This window comes from Anolis sagrei, chromosome 1, assembly GCF_037176765.1.
Source record: "Anolis sagrei isolate rAnoSag1 chromosome 1, rAnoSag1.mat, whole genome shotgun sequence".
NCBI classification, from domain to species: domain Eukaryota; kingdom Metazoa; phylum Chordata; class Lepidosauria; order Squamata; family Dactyloidae; genus Anolis; species Anolis sagrei.
In genome coordinates, this window is record NC_090021.1 from 142,539,749 (window position 1) to 142,564,942 (window position 25,194).

The 25,194-nt window shown below is 37.3% G+C and overlaps 1 protein-coding gene and 1 long non-coding RNA gene across 2 annotated transcripts in view; both read right to left on the bottom strand.

Moving 5' to 3' along the window:
• The window catches only part of RANBP17 (RAN binding protein 17), a 189,727-nt gene that overhangs the window by 126,932 nt on the left and 37,601 nt on the right, over positions 1–25,194 (bottom strand). Inside the window, exons 13-14 of the mRNA XM_060786264.2 lie at positions 23,894–23,999; positions 21,840–21,975 (exon numbers count right to left, since the gene is read on the bottom strand). Coding sequence (XP_060642247.2) covers positions 21,840–21,975; positions 23,894–23,999 — 242 coding nt within the window. The remainder of the gene's footprint in view (positions 1–21,839; positions 21,976–23,893; positions 24,000–25,194) is intronic.
• On the bottom strand, positions 4,330–16,026 carry LOC132781802 (uncharacterized). The gene is made up of 3 exons (XR_009632007.2): positions 14,875–16,026; positions 14,510–14,559; positions 4,330–4,392 (listed from the first exon to the last, which is right to left on the bottom strand). It is a non-coding gene; the product is annotated as an uncharacterized lncRNA (long non-coding RNA).

The window sequence follows — 25,194 nt, forward strand, 5'->3', positions numbered from 1 at the left end:
ACAAAAAGACACACCATACAATATTTGCACTATCCTTTCAGATTGAAGTCACAGAAATAATCGGGTAAATAAAACTGGTAGGGAGGAAAAGACTAGATATTATACTCAGACATCAACTCAATAGCAATGCATATATCAAAAGACTACTACATCATTCTAGTGGTAGACAAAATATTCAGTCAGAAAGACAGCATCTACCCCAAGATTTTCCCTCTCAAAAGACAATCAAACTAAGAGACAAATCATCTACAGAAAAGATCTCACAAAACAGATGTGACCAGCTGACCACAGAGCTGCTCTGTTTTAACTGTAGCATAGTTTAGCTGAATCTATAATCTCCACTTGAGCTGGAAAAATCACACAATGAAACAGTCGTTTGGAAAAAGTACATTCTCTGAATAGTAAACATAGTATATCATCTATCAATAAAAGTGGAAGCATATTGTACCCCAGGATGGTATCCTTATGCTTACGAGTTCACTTGCATTTTACATTTAAAGGACATTTCCAATTTGCCATGTGCCATCATATTCATCTTAATTTTTAAATTCTAAACACCAAAGCATTGTGAATTCTATTCAAACCATATGCCCCCTTTCTGTACCTCAGGGCACACAAATCATTTAAATTGAGGTTGACAGGTCTCTCTCTGTGTCACCAAAACTGCATGTAAACCAGCAGAATATTTAGGAAAAAATGTAGTCAACATCGGGAACAATATTATTTGAATATATTTACAGTGTATTAGTTATGATACAAATACTGCAATACAAGAGCTAAAGGTTTTTAAAGGTTCCAATCTAACACCTATTCAAATATGAAAACCAAATTTGCTAACAGCCTGATGAAAACAAATGTTTAACCTTTAATACTCTGACAAGCATAAAAAATACCCTCCAGCTCTCCTCGACTGGCAAGTTTATTTTCTGCATAGATTTTATCCTATTATGTTGTAACAATCCTTCATTACCCCAGTACGATAACACATAGTCTATGGTCTACCTACAGTTGTCTGGTGCCTATTTAGTTTTATCACAAGCAAGCAATTTGAGAATATGGTAATAAACCCTCAATCACTGTAATGAGGTATGATGGGTTGTAATTTCTCTGTGCTAATGGGTTACAAACAGTATTACAATGATGACGGGAATATCATTGATTCATTATGACTGCAATAATATCAAAATGACTTAATATAGATCACTATTAACTCATGCGCATACTGCTAACAGCCTCTCTGTTTCTATATACATACAGATAATACATAAAATTAATATTTGTCTTTATATAAAATTCACACAGCACAAAACATTGTGTTGAATTCCCTAAATCAATATTTAAAGTTGGAATTATTGCATTGAACTTGTTCTTCGGAAAGAAGACCATTGATTTTAATCTGCTTGAAGCAATCAATTACTCCCTGTCCTCTTTATTCCGAACTGTAATGAAAACTAAACTGCGCTGTCTTGAAAACTAAATGTGAAGATGATCATAAACAGAATTTAAACTCCATGGATTATTCATATCTACCCATTTAGATTTGCCATTTCCATTATGAGTACATTTGCCATGAGCATTTAATGGACATCTAAAAGGGAATTCATTAAAGCAGGAGCTGTTGGCAGCACTTATGGCCTTCAGACTGCTTTATGTTTGCCTTTAATAGCTCGCTATTATAAAAGTGATATATTGTGTTCATCCCATTAGTAGTTTGCAGAAAGGTCTGTAAGACATAACAGAGCTAGAATCAAAACTAATATTACAAAAGTATTTTTAAAGGCGCATGCAAATATCGGAAAAGTATGGATTATTTATATTAGCCAATGTCAGATTAGCCATCAGTTAACAAAATATGTAAATAATATCTCTGTTCATCCAGTACAAAAACACACGTGTTTTTTCAGGTTTTAACTCTCTGGTAATTAGTAACCTTCCATTTTGTTAAAAGAAGGCTATAATAGATGAGACTGGTCTCTGTAACTGATATTTTGAAAATCATACTGAAATGTACTAGGAAACCATGTTTCTCCTTGGTCAAAGGCTGTCATGATAACACCAAATAGTTATTTTATGCTAGGAAGTCATATCTTTAAGAGCCTATGAGAACTAGCGTTGAAACTGTAGATTATAATAAGATCTTAGTTAAATAAATAATCTAATTAAGAAGCACAACTGTGAATTTGCTTCATCTTTGACGACAAAGTGCAGGTGATATTATCCCTGGAGTAATCCATGCTAACATGCAACTGTGATAGTGAATAGTAAAGAGCAGGTGAGAGTAAGACATGGCCATGATGACACTGAAAGGCCCTCTCCAAGCCTCCACTACCAGGTAGACAAGGAAGAGTTCTTTCTACCTAAATAGGGAGAGTAGTTCCCTTCCACAAGTTAGGTGGGGATGTATATGTTTATGTGCATATAAGAGAAAGAGAGAAATATAGTAAATACATGCATTTAGGGTGAATGTGTTATGATACTCTTACCTCCTCCCATCTCACTCATTAGCCCTCAGCTCTTGAGAGACAGTAAAAGATACACGTTGTGAGTCATGCTGATGAACTGGCCCTACACAAGGCTAACATGACAGCCCTAGTTAATCCCCCTGAAACTACACATCCTTGGAGGAGGAAACTACACAACATTCCTCTTGCAAATTTGATGTTTATTTATTTATTTAAAACATTTATATTCCACCCTTCTCACCGGGGATTCAGGGTGGAAGCAGAACACATACACTGCAAACTTTCAATGTTGGAACGTACAATAAATTATAAACATACATAAACATTAAAACCATGTGATATGCAGGTTAAATGTACACCATTCAATTGCTTATTTATAATAAATTTGAAAAAACCACATTGTTATTTGGGTGAACCCACAATCATGTAGCAAAGGGTTTCCCTCCCAAAGCAGCTGTTCTAAATATTCATATACACACTAACTGCAGCCCACAGATACCATCACAAAAGTAGTATTCCTCTGTCTGACCATACAAGAAGAAATACCTCTTCTAAAACGCTATCAGATATCCATAGCATAACAAAGACACTCTTAAACTGGCTATATATTTTGCTAATGATAAATAGAAAGCTCGTAACATAACTTATTAATATCAATTAAGAGTTGTTCTCTAAGAGTCATTTGGGACTTTGGATCTTCAGGAAGATATACCTATTTCCAGGGAGAAGAGCACTCCCAAGGGTTTGTTGTCGTCGTTGCATCTCCCCCCATGCTTTCAATGTCCCTATTGCAAGCACTGTTTGCACGTTTGAAAGAATCTCTACAGACATGAAAACTAAAAAGTAAAAGCTTTAATTCCCAGAATATATAGATTTTGAAGTTTCCCACAAAACAATGTATGGCACAGACTTATACAAGGCAATCACTGTGGGGAAAGAAAGTGAAGGATTTATTAGGAATAAATTGGAAATAGATGACTGTTATATAGGTTTCCATATTTTCAAAGTAGGGTACTTTCATCTGGATTTGTTTTACATTGACTTGAGAGAGGAAAAGCAAGAGACATCTCTACTGATAAAGAGAGGTCTTCTGCACAGATGACCATGTTCTTAAAACTAATACCCTAAGGGTCAAAACAACAAATATTGCCTCCCAATCCACCTCTATTTCAAAATATGAGGGCCTAAAGGCCTGTACATTCAGAGAGCATTACATAATTACAAGTTTTAGTTAGACAATAGGTGTTGGAACAGCTAAGGAAAAACAGCAGCCCCTTCAGAGGCTAAAAGAATAACGTAACTACACTGGTGCGTGTAACTTTACAGCGTAACTTTCCTTCCTTCAGGACTACCCAGAGACAAAGCAGCTTGTTGAAGGAGTCTCATCCGCCAAGCAAAATTTGACTCTTGAAAGGATCCTTTCAATGGTGATGATTCTATCACTTCTAAGGATACATGAGGATGCCCTGTTAACCCTGCTGATTGCACATCTTAATTGCTGAAGCTCAATTTAATCTATCATTTTGAAATAAGTCTCAAAGAATGTGAAAGAATTATAGAGCTGTGCGGACTGGGTCTCTCATTAAGTTGAAACTTCATATTAATGATACTTTAAACATGAAGAAATGAATTAAATTTAAAGTTCCCATAACGTCAACAATCCCAATTCTAGTTCTTGTTGAGACTCAATTGCTAGTTAGGACTCAGGTTGTTTACATCTTTTTGGTTGTTAAACCTTCCAAAGAGTTTGATCCATTTCTAATGACATTCTCCTTGCTATCTTACCTTGCCATGCTGGATAACAACCTGAGAGATAGACTTGACTCATCTGCCACATGGACCAATAGATGAACCAAACTCTTCAAGTATGGAGGGAAAACCCATTGTGGATTAGTTTGCTACGGGTCTTCAAAGACAGATGGACAGTTTTCTGTGCAATAAAACAGAAACAAAGATAGAAAGAAAATAGAGTGGTAGTAGTTCTAATCCCCTTTCTCTGGATAAAAAAATACACATATTTGGGGTTAAATACAGTATGTTTAACTACAGTAAAGAATTTGAATTAATGGAGTCTAATAATGTTGACATAATAATGTCAATTTATTCAAAAGGTCTACTTGAATTAAGCCTAACAATTGGATTTAGTCACAAAGTCATAAACTTGTGTGCCATTTTGAAATTCTACATACACTTACCTGGGAATAGATCATAAAGCTTAATACTGAAGAGACATGAATATGATCACATTGTAGGCTGATCATGGAAAGTAAAATTTAATTGGTGGAGCTAAACACAAAGGATATTTAAGTATTAATTAATGGATTCCCAACCCCTTCAACTTCAACCTACTGAGCTGCTTTATATTTGTATGGACATTTTTAAAGTCAATCTTTTAAAATAAAAGTCAAAGGATGTCTGTTTGTACCACAAAGACTGTTGCTAGATGACAGTCCAGTGGCGCTTTGTGATGTCGCTGGGAAAGAAAGATGACATGTGTCTGAGTGGAAACAGGGAAGGAAGGACAGAGAAAAAGGAGAGCAATATTACAATGGAGACATTGTGAGGCTCTCTCAGAGCTGGGGAAGGGAGAAAGAGGAGGGTGCGGGAGGGAGGGAGGAGAGAGGAAGGAAGGGGGAGAGAAAAAGACAGGAAAGGGGAAGGGAGGGAGGGAGGGAGGGAGGGAGGGGGAAGAAAGAAAAAGAGGGAAGGGAGAGAGATAGGAAAGGGGGAAAGGTATGTTGGGAGGGGAAAGAATGAGGAGGATGAAAGTAGGGTGCAGGGGCCTCTCCAACACACAGACAAATCTTAAGTTTGTTCATAAAGGGGGAGGGGGGGTAGCTTAGCTGCTAAAGTACATCTATTGAAGAAAAGTTGGGTATCCCAAAGCACCGACACAGCTATGTTGCTTTCTACTTGAGAATTTTCCATCCCTTTTTATGTCTGCGTTTGTAAAAATTATGGGTGGAGACTGAACTAGAAGATCCAAGAGGAGCCCCTTTTGTTCTGCAATCTTCAATATTACCTGCCCACTCCTTGGGACAATTCTTAAGGTTCAAAATAAATGGATGCCTAACTAGGCATCCTTCTGATGACATATTACGAAAAATTGAAGGCAGTAGGAAAAGAGCAAGACTACATTACAGATGTATTGAGTCAATATAGGAGTTTGCAACGCCTGAGCAAGGCTGTTACGAACAAGTTATCTTTGAGGTCTCTCATTCCTTGGATTGTCTAAGTCTACACCACAGCAAGAAACAACACAGCGTGTCTCCTGCTATAGATCCACTTACTCATTTCATTTTACATCCTTTTTTCTACTACCTTCATAAACATGTACAATTTTTAAGTGTCTATAGTGGCATATACAGATTAAAGGAGAAAAATTAAGGAAACATTTACACAAAATAACATATTTTGTTTTCTAAGTATAAATCAAATGCAACATTTTATAATAAATTCAGAAGTAGCACAACAGAGTACTAGAACTTTAAAAGGCATTTGATAAGATAATGTGATCATTTCAAAATAACTCTGATTTTTTTCATTTCTAATTAACAGATTAGCATAAGGAAAGAGTATTAACATACTTTTTGCAAATGATAAGAGAAATCCAGCACAGAGATCCACTATGGCGCATATTAGGAAAAACACAAACAACCTTCTATTTATGTGTTGAGGCCACATCTACGCTGCCATATAATGCAGTATGGGAATCACAGTATGTGGGGGGGGGGGTTGACTATGGGAGGGAGGGGACATTAGTTCTTGTCTACCTATTAAAATATCATGTAAGAGAAAAGAGGAATAAACAAAACATACAGGCATTTTATTAACATGTAGCCTGTCCTTGATCAATTTATTGAAAGGAGCATTGGCCCAAGTTCTTTTTTTTTTTTTTAAATAACATTTCAATGTTAGGCAAAAATTTCCTTGGGAAATCAGTACACTGAAATTAGATATCAAATTTGAGTGGGTATTACTGTTAAAATAGGGATCTCTGAAATTATAGTATTCACTCTATAGAAGTGGTTCTCAATCTTCCTAATGCCGTGACACCTTAATATAGTTCTTCATGTTGTGGTGACCCCCAACCATAAAATTATTTTCGTTGCTACTTCACAACTGTAATTTTGTTACTTTTATGAATAGTAATGTAAATATCTGATATGCAGGATGTATTTTCATTCACTGGATCAAATACACAATACTCCCAAATTTGAATACTGGTGGCGTTGGGGGGATTGATTTTATCAACAACCAGTAACCAATAGCTGAGCACAGTGGGCGTATTCAGAGCTGAAAGCGTAGGGTGAGAGCTTGTGCAATATACTACAAGGGTGGGGCTAGTAAGTACAAAACTCAGGTATTAAGTTAGGGCAACATGTCAATGGTTGAACCGATTAATCAAAGGCACAACGGAACAACCAAGTTTTCAGGTCTTTCCGGAAAGTGGATAGAGTGGGCGTTAATCTAATTTCTCTGGGGAGGGAGTTCCAGAGTCGGGGGCCTGCCACCTAAAAGGCCCCTCCCTTGCCCCCACCAGAGAAGGGCATCCCCAGAAGATCTTTAAGCTCACACAGGTTCAAAGTAGAAGATGTGATCAAAAAGATAGGCTGGACCCAAACTGTTTAGGGCTTTGTAGGTGATAACCTGCACCTTGAATTGGGACCGGAAACTTATCGGCAGCCAGTGGAGCTGTTTTAATGGGGGGCTAGCCAATCCCTATAATTTGCTCCAGTTAGGAATCTAGTATAGAATCCTAGAATCTTAACAGTTAGAAAAGATCACAAGGGCCACCAGACCAAAACCATGCAAGAACATGTTCAGTAACATATGGATCCTGTGCATAACACGTGGACCTATTGTAACACAGGATCTTGATTTTAAGTATTCTCTAATAAAAAGAATCCATGTTCTTCATTCAAAAGAGAAATTATATGTCCCAAACTATTTGTTTCTCTCTTTACCTTACCATAGTTTTCTGAAGGTACTATTATTTTCATTTCTAACACGGCACTGAAACTCATTGCAGTCTCTGTTGACTGTCTTCCAAGAAAGTAAAAAGTAAGAGTGATTCCCTACAGGCAACCTACAATCACATACCTTAAATAATCCTTTATCTTCTAGACTTTTTGCTCCTAAGTCTGACTTTGCCTTTTATAGACACTTAGGGATCAATTTGCACATAATATTATTGAGTAAACAGACCATAGTTTATTAACTTGAAAAGAAATATAGACCTACATATTCACCTTTACCCTCCTTCCCATGTCTATTAGTTTCAATCCTGTTGTTTTAAAACCACATTTATCCATCCTGAAGATAAGGGAAAACTGTGGTTTCTAGACATTGAGACTGAACTGGCAAAGCTTGTATGTGAGAGCTGATGGAAGTAAGTGGGATTGATGCTCATTCCTGCTTAATAAACTATGAAGATTGCAATGGTAACCAATTCAAGTAGAAATATTGTACTAATCCTAGGATAGGTATGATTTATTCAACCGTCATCTTCAAAAGAAATTTATAATTTTAAAAAGAAGTATAGTGAAGTTAGCTCAACTGCAACATTGAATTAAAATAGAAGATAATTATAAGATAGCCCTCAGCACAAGACTGACAGAATACAAAGGACATTGGGGTAGAAGATTTAATGGGCTTGCAAAAGTTTCCAAAAAAATCATACTTGGATCAGGAAGAACAAACAAAAAACCCCACAAAACCTCCTTAAATGAGATATAACTGCAAATGTTAAAAATGACCGCTTTTTTGTCGTATCTAATTTTATCTGCTGATTTTAATAAAATGACTCTCATTTCTCTTATACATCCATCCATATATATAATGCCGCAAGCAGGGAAATTACTTAATAATAAAGCAATAATAATTTTTGCTAAAAATTATTTTGTCCAAATCTGCAGATATTGCTCATGAATGTTTAACAGGCACCTCTGCTGACTGAAAGTAGTAATCAGAAATCTGAATGATTATGAATTTTAAATTGTCAGATTATCAGATGCCTCCATTTTCCCCCAACAAGAATACCTGAACATAACCTTAAGGACAGGTAGTCACTCAAACATACATAAGGAAATGAAGCCAGTAAAGACTATATTCTCAACATGTGAGAGTATATTTTAATGATATACTGATTCAGCTGATTCCATGCTTCAATAAAGCATTACCCAACATTGCCTATACTATGACAGGCAAAATGTGAGCATCTTAGATTTTTTTTTACTATCCCACAAGCAGAGTTCTATCAATACACCCTGAGAATAGGGAAGGGGTCAAAATAGAAAGAAGCAATATTTAATGAACAATTCTTTAGTCTTTCAAACATTTGTTTTATTATAATAAGACACTACTACATATAAAAGTTCAATCTTGCATGACCAGGGATGCAACTACATTGAACAATTAATGCAGTTTAACTCAATTCCAACTGCTATGGCACAATGCTATAGAATCCTGGGAGTTTTACAGTCTTTATCTTTCTGTATCAAAGAGTACTGGTGCTTCACAAAACCAGAAGTTCAATGATTCCATAGAATTGAGCCATGGCAATTAAAATAGTGTGAAATACAACAACTCTACAATTTAGATGCACCCAAGGTTATCCTTAACTACCTCTAAAACTCATTTTTAATCAACACTGTTTTCTACATAACAACAGACTCTTATATCTTACCATTATTTTAATTTGGGTAACACTAAGGTCTTTCGAATGAGAAGGTTTAATACATGGATAACTGGATAATATGGATGCTAATGACGAACGTATAAAAGCAATCTTCTGAATGCAAGCAGTGCTACATTTCAATCTTCAAGATATAATTCTGAATCGTTTAAATATTATTTTACAAATGTTGCTTATGGCTTCGTAGCATTGAGGACGCTGCTTTGCAAAGATATTGGCTCTAGACAGTAATTATATCCACAGCCTAATGTTGCAGTTAATGGACACACACATTTCAATAATTACAATGCCTGAACAAGATAATATGCCTTTATTAGCTACTGCAAAATAAAGCTGAGCTAGAACTAAACTTAGCTAAGCATTTTAAAGACAGATACAGAATATTTTATGAACAACTCTAACCAATAGAACATACTGAGAGGAGAATTTTATCACAACTGCACAATAAAGAAAAACGTAAAGTCTTCATATAGGTAGCATCCAGGTTGAGAAAAAAATAAGCGCGTGAAATATGAAAACTTGCATGTGAACTGGATGAGAAGATGTTATGATATAATCATTAGTGTTGGTCAAACATACTACTCACGTTGAATACTTTTTTACTTGTATTTTAGTAAAAAGACATCCATTGTGATCTCTCAAAACCGTATTTAGCCATAATAAATCCAGAACAGACCATTTTGTAACACTAGAAGGCACTACTAGTCTTCAATGGGGAGGAAGCGCCTAGGTAGTTTATTCCCAGGACTGCTGAAGCAAGTTCCAGTCAAAGAGAGCAGCTGGTACAATTTTCTACAGATAGCCATAGATGGGTACAACAGGATGTAATCCAGTTGGAATTAGGTGACATTAACAGCCAACAGGATCCCATTTGGACCTATAATACAGCTTATTGTGGTACAGGTGCTCAGATTATGCAGCTCAATGTACAAGTGTCCATTCGTTGCTTATTCTTGCTAGTTCACCTGAACATAGATGATGGTCCAGGATGTGACTTTGACACCCACAGACTGGAAATGCAGCTGGACAAGCAAGAACAAGCAATGTCTTATCCATATTTCCCGCTTGTCTAATCCATAGTTACTCATGGGTATCATTTGATGGCTGCATTGTTGTCCCCAGCCCTCAAATATCTCAGCCCTTAGCCCTCCCTTTATAGTGGGCAACCAGACTGAACCCAGTGAAGCCTGATCCAGAAACCACATTAGTAGCTTTGCCAGAACCACACCAGCAGACAGTAGGCAAGGCGGTTAAGTGACAGAACCTACCAGCTCCTGCATCTCATCAAACAACAATTAATTATATCAAATGCATTTTTATCCAAAGGAAGAGAGACAGTTCAAGATTTAAAAGCATTCCTGTTAGATAGCAGTTAATGTTTGATCAATACAGATAATGGTTGTTGAAAATGAGGCAATGCACAAAACCCTGTGTTCTGTGTTGTCAGTTTTTACAGTTTCCATGTATGCTTATGAATATTATCTACTGAAAGTTTTAATTCACTGCATATATCTTGCTGAAATCATGCAAGTAAAATGGGAGCTCTACAATGTCATCCATTCTGATTGGCCAAAATACTTACTTACCTTTACTTATTTTAATACTGTTGTGTTTAATTCTGTTTTAATGTTTGCATGTTTGTATATTTTAAATTGTGTAGTGATACTTTTACTGTAACCTACTTAAGAGTCTCCTTCAGAAAAGATAAAGCGGGGTACAAATAAACATAAACATAATAATAATAATAATAATAATAATAATAATAATAATAATAATACCTATACTCACATCTGCTTCTTGTTACATTTGGCAAAATCACGCTTTTAGGATAATTAAGGAAGCATATCCCCAAAAACATACTTTAAATTGGTTTGATGTCTTGAAAGCAAAATATTCTTGTTGCAAGAATACCATTTATCAACACTTTTCCAATATCATGCTTCCCGTTCCAAGAATAACTAGACACCACACATTATACAATGTGGAAAAACACAGTTTTTGATAGGGTTACATAAAATAACACCTAGATGTTCCTGATACTGATCAGTCCCTGGATTATTTATACTGCCACCTCTTGGGTGCTGTGCAGGCAGCGAGAGAATCCTGACCTTCCCATGGCGCCAAACCCAGTTTAATCTGCCAAATGGCCACACTTATTATCGTGCCCCCCTTTCTCCTCATTGCAGTAGCCAGCAGGTACAATGTGAGTCCTGCTAGTCATTCATCACTTGGCCAGAGTCATTCCTGGGGATGAGCAACAAGCACAATGCATATCATGCTCACAGAATGGCAGAGGATAGTGAGTGCCATCCTGTGCCTAAGCTCAGAGAACATGGGTTGGCCATGTAAACAGTTGTGTCAGTTCTGTCTAGAAATCTTTCACAGCCGTTTAAATGGACCCAGCGTTGGGAGTTTCTCTGGATTCTGAATAGAATTTGAAGCAACCCGCAAGTTTTGTTAGCACAGTTTGATGCTGCATTAAGTAGCTTTGGCCCATATATAGCTGTTACAGAGCTGATTCAGCCATCTTTCACACTAAGTGGTCAGTGTAAATGTGCCCCAAGTGTATGAGTGTTTAACATACCTGAACTAGCATTTTTTTACAAAATCAAATGTCCAACACAGCCTAACCTGTATCCATTTGCAGTTTACAGGCCATCATGTTTATTAGGAGAGTTTATGCATTGTAATATCAAATACAGTTTCCTTTTCTGGTTTGGAAGGCAAATACAAACCAGTCTGCTACTTTATACGTTAGAGCACACCATGGTTTGTCCTGAACAGAAAATGAGCTCAACTCTGCATGAACTTTAGCTCATCTGAACTATCCCTGGAAGGTACAAGCATGTAGGGGTGTGCAATGGATCTGTTTATTCCAGTTATTTGCTTCCTTGATCTAGAAAGACATGTTATATATAACTTGGTATTCAGTATATTACTAAACTGGAGAATTATGCATCTTCCACATAACTTAGTAGCTTCATCTGCTTTGTATAACAAACAAGCAATTTGTAGGGCTCAGCCTGTGATTATCTCCTTGCCTCAGGCTTCTAAGGAGAATGATCATGAGTCTGCAGAGGTTCCAATGTCTGAGTTAAATGATCAGGTTTCTGCTGATTCTCGGGGGTTTGTGAATGGAGATGATGGTCAAGAAAGTACAGTTAGCCAGAGTGAACCTGAGGATTCTGGAATAGTTGGTTCACAAGACAAAGATGCTTCGGTGCAGGCAGAAAAAGAGGCCAAGGAAAAGGTTGAATAGTCAAGGCCAAATAGTGATATTGAAAAGAATGTACTAATTGGCAAACCAAGGGAGTCAAGCTTTGACCGAAAAGGCCAGATTTATCAGGATCGCCACCTGGAATTGGGGAGGAAGCGCTCTGCAAGACTGAGTGAAAAGAGAGGTCAGAGAGAGGTTTCCCAAGAGAAATGGAATGCTTTTGCTACGGCTTTCTGAATAAATATAGGGCCTGTGAATCTATAGTCTTCAGTGACTCCAATGTTTGGTTTTCATGTACAACCATGTCTTTTGCTTCATGCCTGATATCCATGCCTTCCTGTTCATGCTGAGATTCCTGTGTACTTCTGCCTTGAATTCATGTTCATGCAGATATTTTTGTATGCTGCTTGTCTTGGTTTCAAGTTCCTGCATCTGGAAGTTTGCTTCTGTTTCTTCAGGGATTTTGGTCTATTGCTTCAATAAACTGCTTTGCTTATAAAGAACATTGGCTTGTTTACGGGTTCAAAGGTGCCAACTCCAGCCTTGGTGTGCAACACAATTTCTACTTTAAAGAAGCTTGGAAATCTTAACAGCCATTCTCTTACATATTCTGGGGCACAGATTGCACCCATTTCTTGTTAAAATCTTTTTTAAACTCTGAATGTAAAAGTTAAATGAGAGGCATTTAATGCAATCTGAAAAATATTCAGTTCAATTAAAAATAATTGATGCATGGTGAAATAATTCTTCCCAAAGCTGCTGTAAAATCTTCAAAAAAATAAAGCTACTTAATAATTTTCTTCTCCTACAGGCTGGAGAAGCATTACTGCATATTAAAAATTGGAATTCAGTTTTCCCAGGAGGTACAAGAAAGTTATTAAAACAACCTATTTATTGTTGATATAACTATCCATTTGTGCTGTACAAAAAGTAACAATTTCAGTACATTAAGAGAAAAACTAATTAAGATATAATTAGTATTTTCTGTATTTTGATAATTAAGGGTTAGTTGGCTATTCCTTTTCGTATTCCTGTTTGTTGCATCCTGACAATATCTTTAATGAGCAACTAACACTATTTAAGCCCTGATGGCTGAAGAGTTTAGTGACCACAACTACATTACTTCCATTTATCACTGCCTCTTTACCTATAAATTAAACCAGCCCTCTAGCTATGTTGATCTACTTTATATCAATTTCTTCATCCATATCAGCTGAATATGTATGGCATTAACCTCATTTACTAGTTGAGAAAAGATGAATTAAAATGAGATCCAATTCCAAACCACACAACGCAATTTCAAAACAGCCTGCTAATTTCCACCACCTGTCAGAACAAGAATCCTTTACTTTCTGATAATAAAATAAAGTACATTTCTCTACAGTGTGGACCTCCGCCTGTACAACTTATGTAATTAATCACTAAAACCTCTAAGATCTAATACTGAAATAATCTATGTACAGTCAATTCTTGTACCCCCAATAAACAAACATTGCCTTTGCACACACTATTAGTGATGTAAAATACACTGTAGATTCATATGTTCAAGTGCAAAGCCATTTCTGATTTCTTACAATAAGAATAAAAACACAAATGCCTGGTAGACATATGCTAAGGAAACAAATACAGCAAAGAACAAATGAATATTGCTCAGAGATGCACAGTGACCAAGACTGTCTTTTAATTAATTCCATTTGAAAAGAACTGATTTGTCAGAAAAATCAATAAATTTCAACTGTGATGTGAAAAAGTTTAGAAACATACTATGTGATTCTTCTCCACCTTTTCTGTGATTATGGAGCACAGAAAGGAAACACAAAAAGGAAAGTAAGATAAAATCAAAGATGTCCTGACATAAAATACTAGTTGCTACTTCCAGATAATATTTATCAATGTGTGATATTTCAGTTCTAAAGCTATCAGTATTTTGGGATTCCTTCTAAAAAAATTTACCCTCCACAAACTCCAAATATTACTCGAAATGTCCTTTGCAATGACATTTAACAGATTCCTCTATATTTTTATGGCTCAGCTCCATAAAAACCACATAACTATAGGTCTTTTTTTAACTTTTTTTTCAGAAATAAAAGTTTTGATTTAGACACCAAGTTGAGATGAATGCAGAAAACTTACCCATACTTTTCAGAAACTTTTTCAGTGCTTGCTGGACAAACAAAAACATCCTACATATGGAAAGTCATGTCAATATGGAGCTGGTTTCAGAACAGTATCATCAACATTAAGCTTTAAGCTTTTCTGTTTAAGATTAGAAAGGCCTTGAAAATGCAAGACCATCTTTGAGATACCATTTGCAAAGGGCTGACATTGTGAAGCTTTTGTCCTACTGTGTAATTCAAGCTATAAGATCAAGTCTATTAGTATAACAGAGGATAACACTATGAACAAAAAACAAGACTGAAGTTGGCATTAGATTATGCTACACAATTTACACAACAAGGAGTAAATTGACCACGTAACACAATATTTATTTAATTTACCTTTCTAGTCTTCCTGAGACAACCCGCAGCATGAAACCAATACAAACAAGTAAACATTGATCATACTCTAATTGGTTTAATAGATACATTAATTCCAGATCAACAGAACTCTAGGGCATATATTCATGGTCTTCAAATTAACTTCCACGGATGCCTTTCATTTATAGATAGTAAGACTGGGACCTGGACCTACTGTATATTCCAGGGTACTAGACGACTTTTTAGGCTTGGAAAATCTTATAAAAAGTTGGGGGTCGTCTATTACGCCAGGTATAAAATTAAAATAATAAAATTAAAAACTACGACTCCCAAAATGCCTCAGCAAGGCCATCCCTGGCACGCCGCAGCCCTTGGGGTGTCTCTCTCTCTCTCTTCCTCCTCCTCACCGGTAGAGCCTCTCAGTCTGGAGGGCCTTGGCCTCGGGCTTCCCTCCTCCTCTGCCTCCGCCTCTTGCTCCGCTGCCTTGGCTTATGGCGGCCTCCCGAGCGGACTCTCCATCCTTCCTCCCTTCCTGGCTGCCTTCCTTGCTCAAGCCCAGGCCTCTCCCTTGTTGGCGCATGGGCCCCTGGGCTGCTTCCTGCGCCGCCTCCGGAAGGGCCTCCCGAGAAGCACCTCTCGTGAGACAACGCTGTCTCACGGGAGAAGAGGCATTTCTCGCGGGGCCTGGCCAGGAAGAAGGAGAGTGGCCTGAGCAATGGTGGTTTCTTTTTCCAAGCGTTGTCTCGTGGGAGAAGAGGCACTTCTCGTGAGGCTTGGCGGGGCTGGGAGGCAGAGGCGCGATGGCGGCAGAGTGGGGCCAGGAAGAAGGAGGCTGGCGTCAGGAAGGAGAGCAGCCTGAGCAGCACGGGAGGCTCTTCTGGAGGCGGCACTAATTAAGCCAGCTAATTACAATATTCACAGTTGCCTCAAGCAGACAAGAGTTCTTTCTCCCACCCTGGACATTCCACAGATATATAAACCTCTTTTGCCTGGTTTCCAATAGACCTCACAACCTCTGAGGATGCCTGCCATAGATGTGGGCAAAACATCAGGGGAGAAGGTTTCTGGAACATGGCCATACAGCCCAGAAAACTTAAAAGTAACCCAGTGATTCCAGCCATGAAAGCCTTCGACAACACATTTTTTAAAAAAAATCACAAAATTTAATATTGTCGCTGATTAACAAGGGCTCCAAACATGTGGTAATGTTCTTTACAACCCTAGAGATCATGTTTGTGGGTTCCTGGGTCCAGAAAAATGGCCCTGAGGGCTATGAGTGGCCCATATTTCACACTTTACCTACACCTGATTTAAACAAATGGAATTACTCTATTTCTTTGATTCTAAGATGCACCCCCAATATAAATATTTCTAAAATAGAGCACATCTTCCAATCACAGGTGCTTAAAGCTTTTTTTATTGGTGGTACTGAAATTAGTGTGTATTTTACAATCAATGGTGCTTAGAATCAAAGAAAAACAGCATTATATGCTTACAATACAACATTTATGTAACATACCAAGTTTTTTGTTAAAAACCACACTCTCTTCTCATTGCGATCAACTGACTTTTCTGTGAAATGTAAGATCTTCTGCTACATGTAGCAGTGGTGCAACATGGTAAGTTATTGTTTTCATTATAGATGAGAACGTAAGAAACATATGACGTTAACATCCCTTTCAACATAACTGCTCTGCTGTACAAATAGCTCATGGGTTATGTCTCCCTTATCCAAAGGCTGGGAACAGAAGTATTTACATATGCATACATAATTAGATTTTTGGAGACTGGAACCAATTCTAAATAAAAACATTTGTTTTACATATATTTTATACACATTACCTAAAGGTAATTTTATATCATACTTGTGTGTGTGATACAGAATTTGGGTACACCGAATCATCTTTCTGGTGTCACGGTTTGAGCCATCCATACGGCCATTTCAGATTTTGGGGTATTTTGGATTTTTGGATAAGGGACACACAACCTGTATTTCAATTTTTCAAACAACTAGTAGTTGTCATGGTTTAAAGTTAACTAAATCATATTTTGAGTGTTTCCAATTTTACAAAATTATGCTTGAGCTACACATGTCATACCATCACTATGCCATTCACATACCATACTCCTGTTAATATCAGCGGATAGGAACAGCCATAAGCTGTTAAAACACTTTCCAGGAAGACTCACGCTCGTGCTGGAGATTAATAAAATTGCTGTTTACAGTAATGTTGGCATCATTTGTGCTTTACATGGTTCAAAATCTTTCTCTTGTAAGGAATCAAGGTGGCTAGCAACCACACCATCTATTGACGATATTAAACAAATGAAATACAAAAATTAAAAGACAATTGAATATTGCTGTGAGGGTATAAACATATGAAATGCTTATATAGCACAGGTAGACAACTTTGGAAGCTTAGAGGGTATACTCGCATCCAGGGAGACCTTGAAGGGCCAACAAAAACGGTCTGCTGGGATTCATAAAACTGGCCCATGGGGAGCAAATGCAACACTTTCCCCACTTTACAGCAATGGACAACTGGCAACAAAATATAACAAGTTTTGGAGCATTTCATATTTCCGGATTGAAGATGTTCAACCTGTATTATCTTCAACATAGAAATATGGTAGCTTAGTTGTGACTAAACTAGCCTAGAAAATGCTGCTTCAAATGGCTTTATAGCACAAGTGCCTCAAAATCCTCTAACTATAAAGGGCAAATGTGAATATTTATTCTCCACTCATAAAGATATTTCTTCAACCAACACCCTTGCAAGGTCATTTGCGCCCTGCATAAAGCAAAGAGGAATTAAATGGAAGGCTATACCCTGTGCCCTGAAGTGAGAGAGGAAAAAAAATCCACATTCAATTGAATACTTTTGATTCCTTCTTTCTCTTTTTCAGCAAGAGCTACTCAGGGAGAACATTATGCTGAAATGCAATCTCATAAATATCATTAAAAACCATAACAATATGAAAGTGTAATACATAGAACAGAGGGAGACATTTCCCACTAGAGCTTCTGAATGTTCCCTACTGCTTATATTTCCTCAATAGAATGAAATAACCACATTAAATAAAGAATTGAAAGAACATGTATAATTTCCACAGCACAAGATAGGAAAGGTTAACAAATTTAAAAGATAACTATAGTAATAAGGATACCACAGTGTTTTGCATTACCATAACTTTACACACAAATATCCAAGTATAACAAGTTGAAGGAATTAATATTTGAAAAAAGCTGTAGCATGGTTACCTAACACAGCCTTGTCTTTTGCATAACCAGGTATAAGAAATCTGTAAGATATTATACTATTTCTGCCAGCCATTATGTGAAGGAAAACCTTTCTTATTAGTTGACAAACTTGCCAGTTTTATAATATGCCTAGTATAGAGTTGGCCACAATATTGTAATCATGGTATAATAGTTGCTTCAGTTAACACACTAAATTCTCCCTAATCATCACCAATACATCACCAAGGACAGTAAAAGAGAATTTACAATTGTGTCTCAACAGCAAAAAACAAAACAAAACAAAACCTCAGATTATCCTTCATCAAGCTTATACACAGAGCTTTTTCTTAATTTAAACAGTGGGCAAATGGCTGTCATCTTAACTAGCTCCAGTTTTGCATCTTTCTATATTTCTGTTTTCAAACACATCTTCTTCTAATCAATAAGAGTACATATATGCAGGTAATACATAGTACAGGATTTACTGCAGGGATATAATGCCATCTGCTGCTACATTTGCTGCTATAGCAGGAGGGAAAGAGAGATGTAACTGGTACTATAGACAGAAGCAGGCAGCTAAGCTACAGAGTCAAATTATTTTTGTTCATGCCCCCAACCGGGAATTAAACCTAGGATATTGTGATAAAAATTCACAAATATGTAGGGTGTATATCTGTGAAGTTAATGTGTACCCTACCAAAGCCAATGTCTCCTAATAAAAATCAAGTTTCACAGATCTGAAACCATTCCGGCCCAGGAGTCCAAATGCTAAATCACTGAACTTTCATCTTTCCCTCCTGGCAGTGCTCTGTGCCACCAGAAATCAAGGTCCAGAAAGTGCCCAGGTGCATCAGAGCAGGGCTTTCTAAGTGAAAATCCACCAATGGGACATGGACCAATCGCACCAATCTCCCAAACTATGTGACATAGCTAGTTATGAATAATTTGTCTCTAACCATAGTTGAATCAAAGCAAAAGGGAGAAATACTAACACTACATTTACAGGTTATTAAGAGGCCTAAGAAATACACACACACACATATGTCTCTAACTATATCTATTAACGCTTGTTACACCTAAATTAACTCCCTGGAAAAGACACTTTCTTTGATGAACAATTCAAGGATGTTTTCTGGATACTAAGATGTATGTTATATTTTGTGACCTTGCCCCAACCTGAAAAACAATAAGAATACTGGTGATTTAAGACAGAAACGACAATGTTGTTAAACTACAATTCTTGAACAAAAACTGGAGGTCTACATCGTGGTCCCATACTTGTCGAAGTACAGTATTGCAACAATGAAATGATTACGGTAACTCATTTTATACTGAACTAGTGTATTGACCCACAGTTTCTTGGCTATGCGTTTTCTAATGCTATTTATTAGAAACACTCAATTGCTGGTTTGATAATTTTATGAACAGGTCCAATGAACCCAGGGCCAAATGCAGGTTCAAACAGGTACCCTCTCCTCAACTCCATTCAGGAGCAAGAGCCTTCACAGGCTTTCCCCTTCACCATCCTCTCCCCCAGGCCCTGCTATTCCAGAATTGCAACCTTAGCATCTTGGCAGCCAGCCTCACCTTCTCCTCAGAGGCTGTCATCACCTCTCCCACTACCCCTTCAAAGCACAGAAGCCGGGTCAGATGGGCCGCCATCTGCCTCCTTTCTGCTGCTTGCTTCAGACTTTGCCTGGCACTCTGAGAAGGCCTCTCTCAGAACATCTTCATGGTAAGGCTCTGGCCCTCTGAGAGGCTCTTTATCAGTGGATAGGCTCTCTAAGAGGGACTCCTAGAGTGTTTCTCTGCTTACGCTGTAGTCCTCTTCCATTTGCCATTGCTTCAACTTAGGTGGCCCTTCTAGCTACACACTTCCCACTTGTGGAGTGCTACATTATAAGGCTCATGGGCCACCAATGTAGGTCATTAAAAATGAAGGCTACATTACAAAAGGGGTGAATGTTTCAGTTTAAACCTGCTCACGTTTGGTCCAGATCCATCAAGCCATGTAAGAGACATTAAAGTACAAATCTATACAGGCAGTCCCCAAGTTACAAACATCCATCTTACAAACAACTCAGTGTTACAAATGGGACTGAGACAACAGGACATGAGAGAAATCTGCCCTTCGGAATGGAAATTCACCGCTGAAAGTTATTATTCACTGAAGTTTCATCAGCAATCTTGTTTCTACAACAAGTCAAAAATCCAATCATCACAGGAACAGAAAGTGAGGTGAATTCTTCTGAACAGGAGCACAGAGAGTATTAACCCTTCCTTCTGCTATCCAAAGCATGCATGTATGTGTGTGTGTGTCTGTGTGTGTATAAATATCTGGAGTTACGCTTTAAAATGTCCTCTTCCTCTTACAAACACATTCAACTTAATAACAAACCTACAGAACATATCTTGTTCATAACTTGGGATCTACCTGCACAGATCCCAAGTTGTACTATATAACACGTCGCACTGTTAAATTTAGAAAATGAGGAACAAACTAAAATATATGCTTATCCAATTACTTGCTATATGAAAGCATTTCCCGCAGCAATACTGAAACAACAACCAAATTCTGTGACCTTTCATTTGCTCACAAACCACCATTTTAAATACCTATGGTATAATAGGTAGGGAGAGGCTTGATAGCAGAGTACTCAAGACCTGGATGGGTAAGATGGAGAAGACTTGATACAAATGGTAGAATTTCCTAATAAATAAACTGTTTCCTGGAGGTCCTAAATATCTTTAAAGCACCAGAGCCTTTCAAATCTTGGAAACTAAGTAGGTTCAGTCGTGGTTAGTACTTGTATAGTAAAGAACATGGAATACCAGGAAGCTGTAGGTTATAATTCAGAGAAAGGACTGGGCAAAATTACCTCTTAGTATTCCTTGTCTATGAATTAATGGGGTCACCATAAGTCGACAGGCGACTTGAAGGCACATACATACACAAACCGTTTCCTATGTGTCCTGTTACAGATTAGCAAGCAATCTGTATATATGTAAGGAGAGTGGTGAAAAGAAACTTACAGGCACAAAAATACCAAGGTAGACAAGGTTCGAACAAGAATTATAATCTGATGATTTTATGCACAGGAAAAGAATGTATATATTATATCACTTAAACATTTCAAAAACAAAATATCACAACAGAAACTGAAATCAAAACTAAAAATTTTCATAACTGCCATATTTGCAGTTTGGAGCTCAAATTTTTCAATCTTTTTCAGGACCATTTCATAATCTATAATCTAATCTGATTCTCCCCTAAAGTCGTGGTACAGGGACAATCTGTTCCTTAAAACATACATTTATTTTTCCTCTTCCTCTAAAATTTAGGAAAAAGCTAACAAATACAAGAGACACAATACAAACTGCACAAATGATTGTCAAAGAATAGAACTATTAAAAAAATCTTGTATACCCTGCTGCGAAATACAACATAGGGAATGCACACAATATATAGGGAATGCACACGTACCAATTCAGCAACCCTAAATGGCAACGCCAGTGCAGTTTTATCACTCAAATAGCCTCTCCATTCCTTGTTATGAATTTAGCAGATCACGACATTCAGGACGTCTCCCTCTTTTGAAACTAACTAGGCTGCTCATGAATATAACAGTACATGAGGAATAATGCCAACTTCTGTTTTACCTGTACTGCCCTGTACTGCACATATGCAGATATAGACACAGGATGTTTTTAACAACTGTGTGAGTAGTTTAGGGGAAACACTTACCTTTGAGGTCCTCTGCAGCTGATCTCCTACATATGTTTTGCGGAACTGATCCAAAAACCAGAGCACTGCAAGTTCCACTTTCTCATTGCTGGAGCGCTGTAACTGAGCATCCATCAAAGAAATTAACTGGAAGACTCTGAAATGAATAAACCTCTGTAAGATTTTTTTTTTCATCCTCAACACTCAAAACAACAGTATATGCAGGGCAGTTCAAATTCATCATTTCCTGAAAAGAGATAATATGCATTCTTCACACCATTTTTAAAGCTACTGCTGTTCACTGATATGAGTCAATGTGGTAGAGTTTAATCACATTTAATTCAAGCAAGAAAAAAGGGCTACTCTAAATTATAAGGCCTAAAACCACTTGCTACTTTCAAACAGATTACAACCAATGAATCAGTTCCTGGATGGTAAATCAATATTTGAGTTAGTCCCATTAATATAATGGATCTAAGGGAAATTATGCTGAAGTGCAGATGAGTAAATAGAAAATTCCGAGGAAAATGTGCAGCAATTAGATGAATTTCCACTCATCAAAACTTCTCTTCTGCTGATATCTAGTTAAAGACACTGAAAATTCTATAGCTACTGTAAAGTTACAGTCTTCTAGAACTAGAACTCTTCCAAAATGTCTGTGTAGTCATAATTGCAATAAGTGTGTTTATCCTCTGCACCAATTGTTGGAAAAGAAGTGAGAGGCAAGATAACATTTCCTGACAGATGGTGCCTGCGTAGCTACTTCTCTTCACATTAATTACTTTGGCCATTTCTGAATCCAAACAGAATGAAAGTGTGTGTACTATCAACAAGTAGTATCCATGTTACCAAATTATGATCCAAGATTCCCTGTGCTTGTAGTAATTGCTTTCAGTTCTAGCAATTAGTTATTTGCCTATACATCCTGAATAATGACTTTTGCACAGTAATAACTTATGCCCTAAGATTGCCAGGCTTGAAAGATACTTGCTGTATGGAAAATTAAAACGACACAAGCAAGTAGTTCTTTTTGTTTTGGCATACTTTACATGCTCTTGGCTTCCACAAAGATAACATCAGACCACTATCTATGGTATAATTCTTACTTGTCACATTAAAAAGAGAATAGAGTTGCAGGGCAATGCTTAGAACCTTAGTCACAAATTGAATTTGGCTTTGTTGTTATGGTATATTTTCCAAGTAATTTTTGACTGATAGTGGCTCTAAGGCAGGGTTGTCAAACTCATTTTCACTGAGGGCCACATCCGCCATATGGTTGCCTTCAAAGAGCCATTTGTAATTCTAAGACTGTATAAATGTAAGTATGTTGCCCTGTCATTGAAAGCCCTGAGAACCACATAAAATGACGTGGTGGGATGGATTCAGCCCACAGGACTTGTGTTGCCTTAGAGTACACATGCTCTAAGGCAACATGGGCTTTTCTTGGCAAGATTTTTTAAAATGGGAGTTGACTGTGTCCTCTTCTAAGGCCGAAACAATTTGATGTGCCCAATGTTACCTAGTGATTTCCAAGGCCAAGCAAGGATTCAAACCCTAGTCTCAAATGCCTAAACCACGATAAGTTGGTGCTCTTCAATTTAGTTACTAATCTGAAATTTATCATAGTTTTTTGAAACCTCTTCTTCAGTCATCACATGCGGGGAGCGGAATGTCTGAAATTTAGTAAGAATGGTTAAAGATGTTGTCGAAGGCTTTCATGGCCGGAATCACTGGGTTGCTGTAAGTTTTTGGGCTGTTAATCTTTCTAGTTTCCAACAGACCTCACAACCTCTGAGGATGTCTGCCATAGATGCAGGTGAAACGTGAGGAGAGAATACTTCTGGAACATGGCCATACAGCCCAAAAAACTTATAGAAACCTAATGGTTCAAGGGTTTCCACTGCTGCCTTATTTTACATGATAGCAGATACAGTCCTGAAGATATAATACGTAGACAACTTGTGAACTCACCTGTCTGTATCTGAAGGTTTCTGCCTTCAAAACACCTTGTCTCTATAAACAGTTTTTATTTCATTTTATTTACATTTCTAATAATGACAAAGATACCCACTTACCGACAGGACAATTCCCCATCCATAGCATCATGTTCATCAGTACTGGTGTATGTTAATCTCCCTCCTACAACAGTCCCAACAAGATACACAAGCCAGGCTAAGCGTCCTAGAGATGCAGCAGAAAAAAGAAAACAGATTATACAATTTTTTTAAGATTAATTCCATTAAAGCATCTGAATGTTTTTCAAACTGTTCTACAAGTGTGACTGATAAATTGTAGGAATGAGGGACAAATCACAATACTCACTGAGCTACTTAGCAATTTTGAGATTAAATTGGTATATTATGTTTTTGTTTCTTACCATTGTATACCTTCCACCAGACACACAGGAAAATGAAGACACTTGAAAATGTAACAAAATTACTGTATTTCGCTGTATAATAATCACTACAACATAATAATCAAACCTCCTCTTTTGGGTCTCAAAACTGGTATTTTTTCCTCTCCTCACATAATTTATGTATCTTGTGAGTTATGCCAATGTATTGCTGACATCCTAGCTTGTGCAGGAATAATCCATGTTCTCCTCATCACATGACTTACTGTACCCATGATAGCTTTGCCTGCCTGTTCCCCTTTTAATGATGGCTCCTCACTGGATTGAATCTGAAACCAGTATTATCACTCTCTCGAGTCCAAAAGTGCTGTGTTGAGTCCAAAAGTTGAAGGGAGTGATAGTACCAGCTTTCAGACTCAACCCAGTGAAGAGTCATAGCTGAAAGAAGAAAGGGCAGCTAGGTCATTGGTAGAGTATGTCATGTAATGTAGAAAGCATAGTCCATATACAGTTCATCTGCCAGCAGTACAGTAATTTTAGCACATAAGACTAGCATGATATTTTTTTCACTTAATAGTTGCACACATACACTCTTTTTTTTAACACAAAAAGTAAACAGAAAGGTGACTATTGCATGGTGAAATAGAGTATTATGTTGGTTTGGGAATTATTGATATGTGGATATTCTCCAATATTTTCCTTTACCTTTCCAAAATGTTAAAACTTGTTGCTAAAGATCAACAGCCATCTCATACTCATCCAACATATGATAAAATAACCATTTGTCATGACATTTTCTGGAAATTACTCCTTTCTCTGTCAACATTAAAACTAGTCGCTTGGTTCTGCATGCTTAAAAAAAAATCTTCCAATAAAGTTAATGAAGGAATTGCAGTGTCTCTATGTTCTATGGGACACAGGACCTATCAGAAATGGAGAACATCACTGAGGGCATTATCCCTTCCTTTTGGAATGGCTGCCACAAAGTTTCAAGCTGGAGGAGCCAGGAGTGGCCACTTCCAG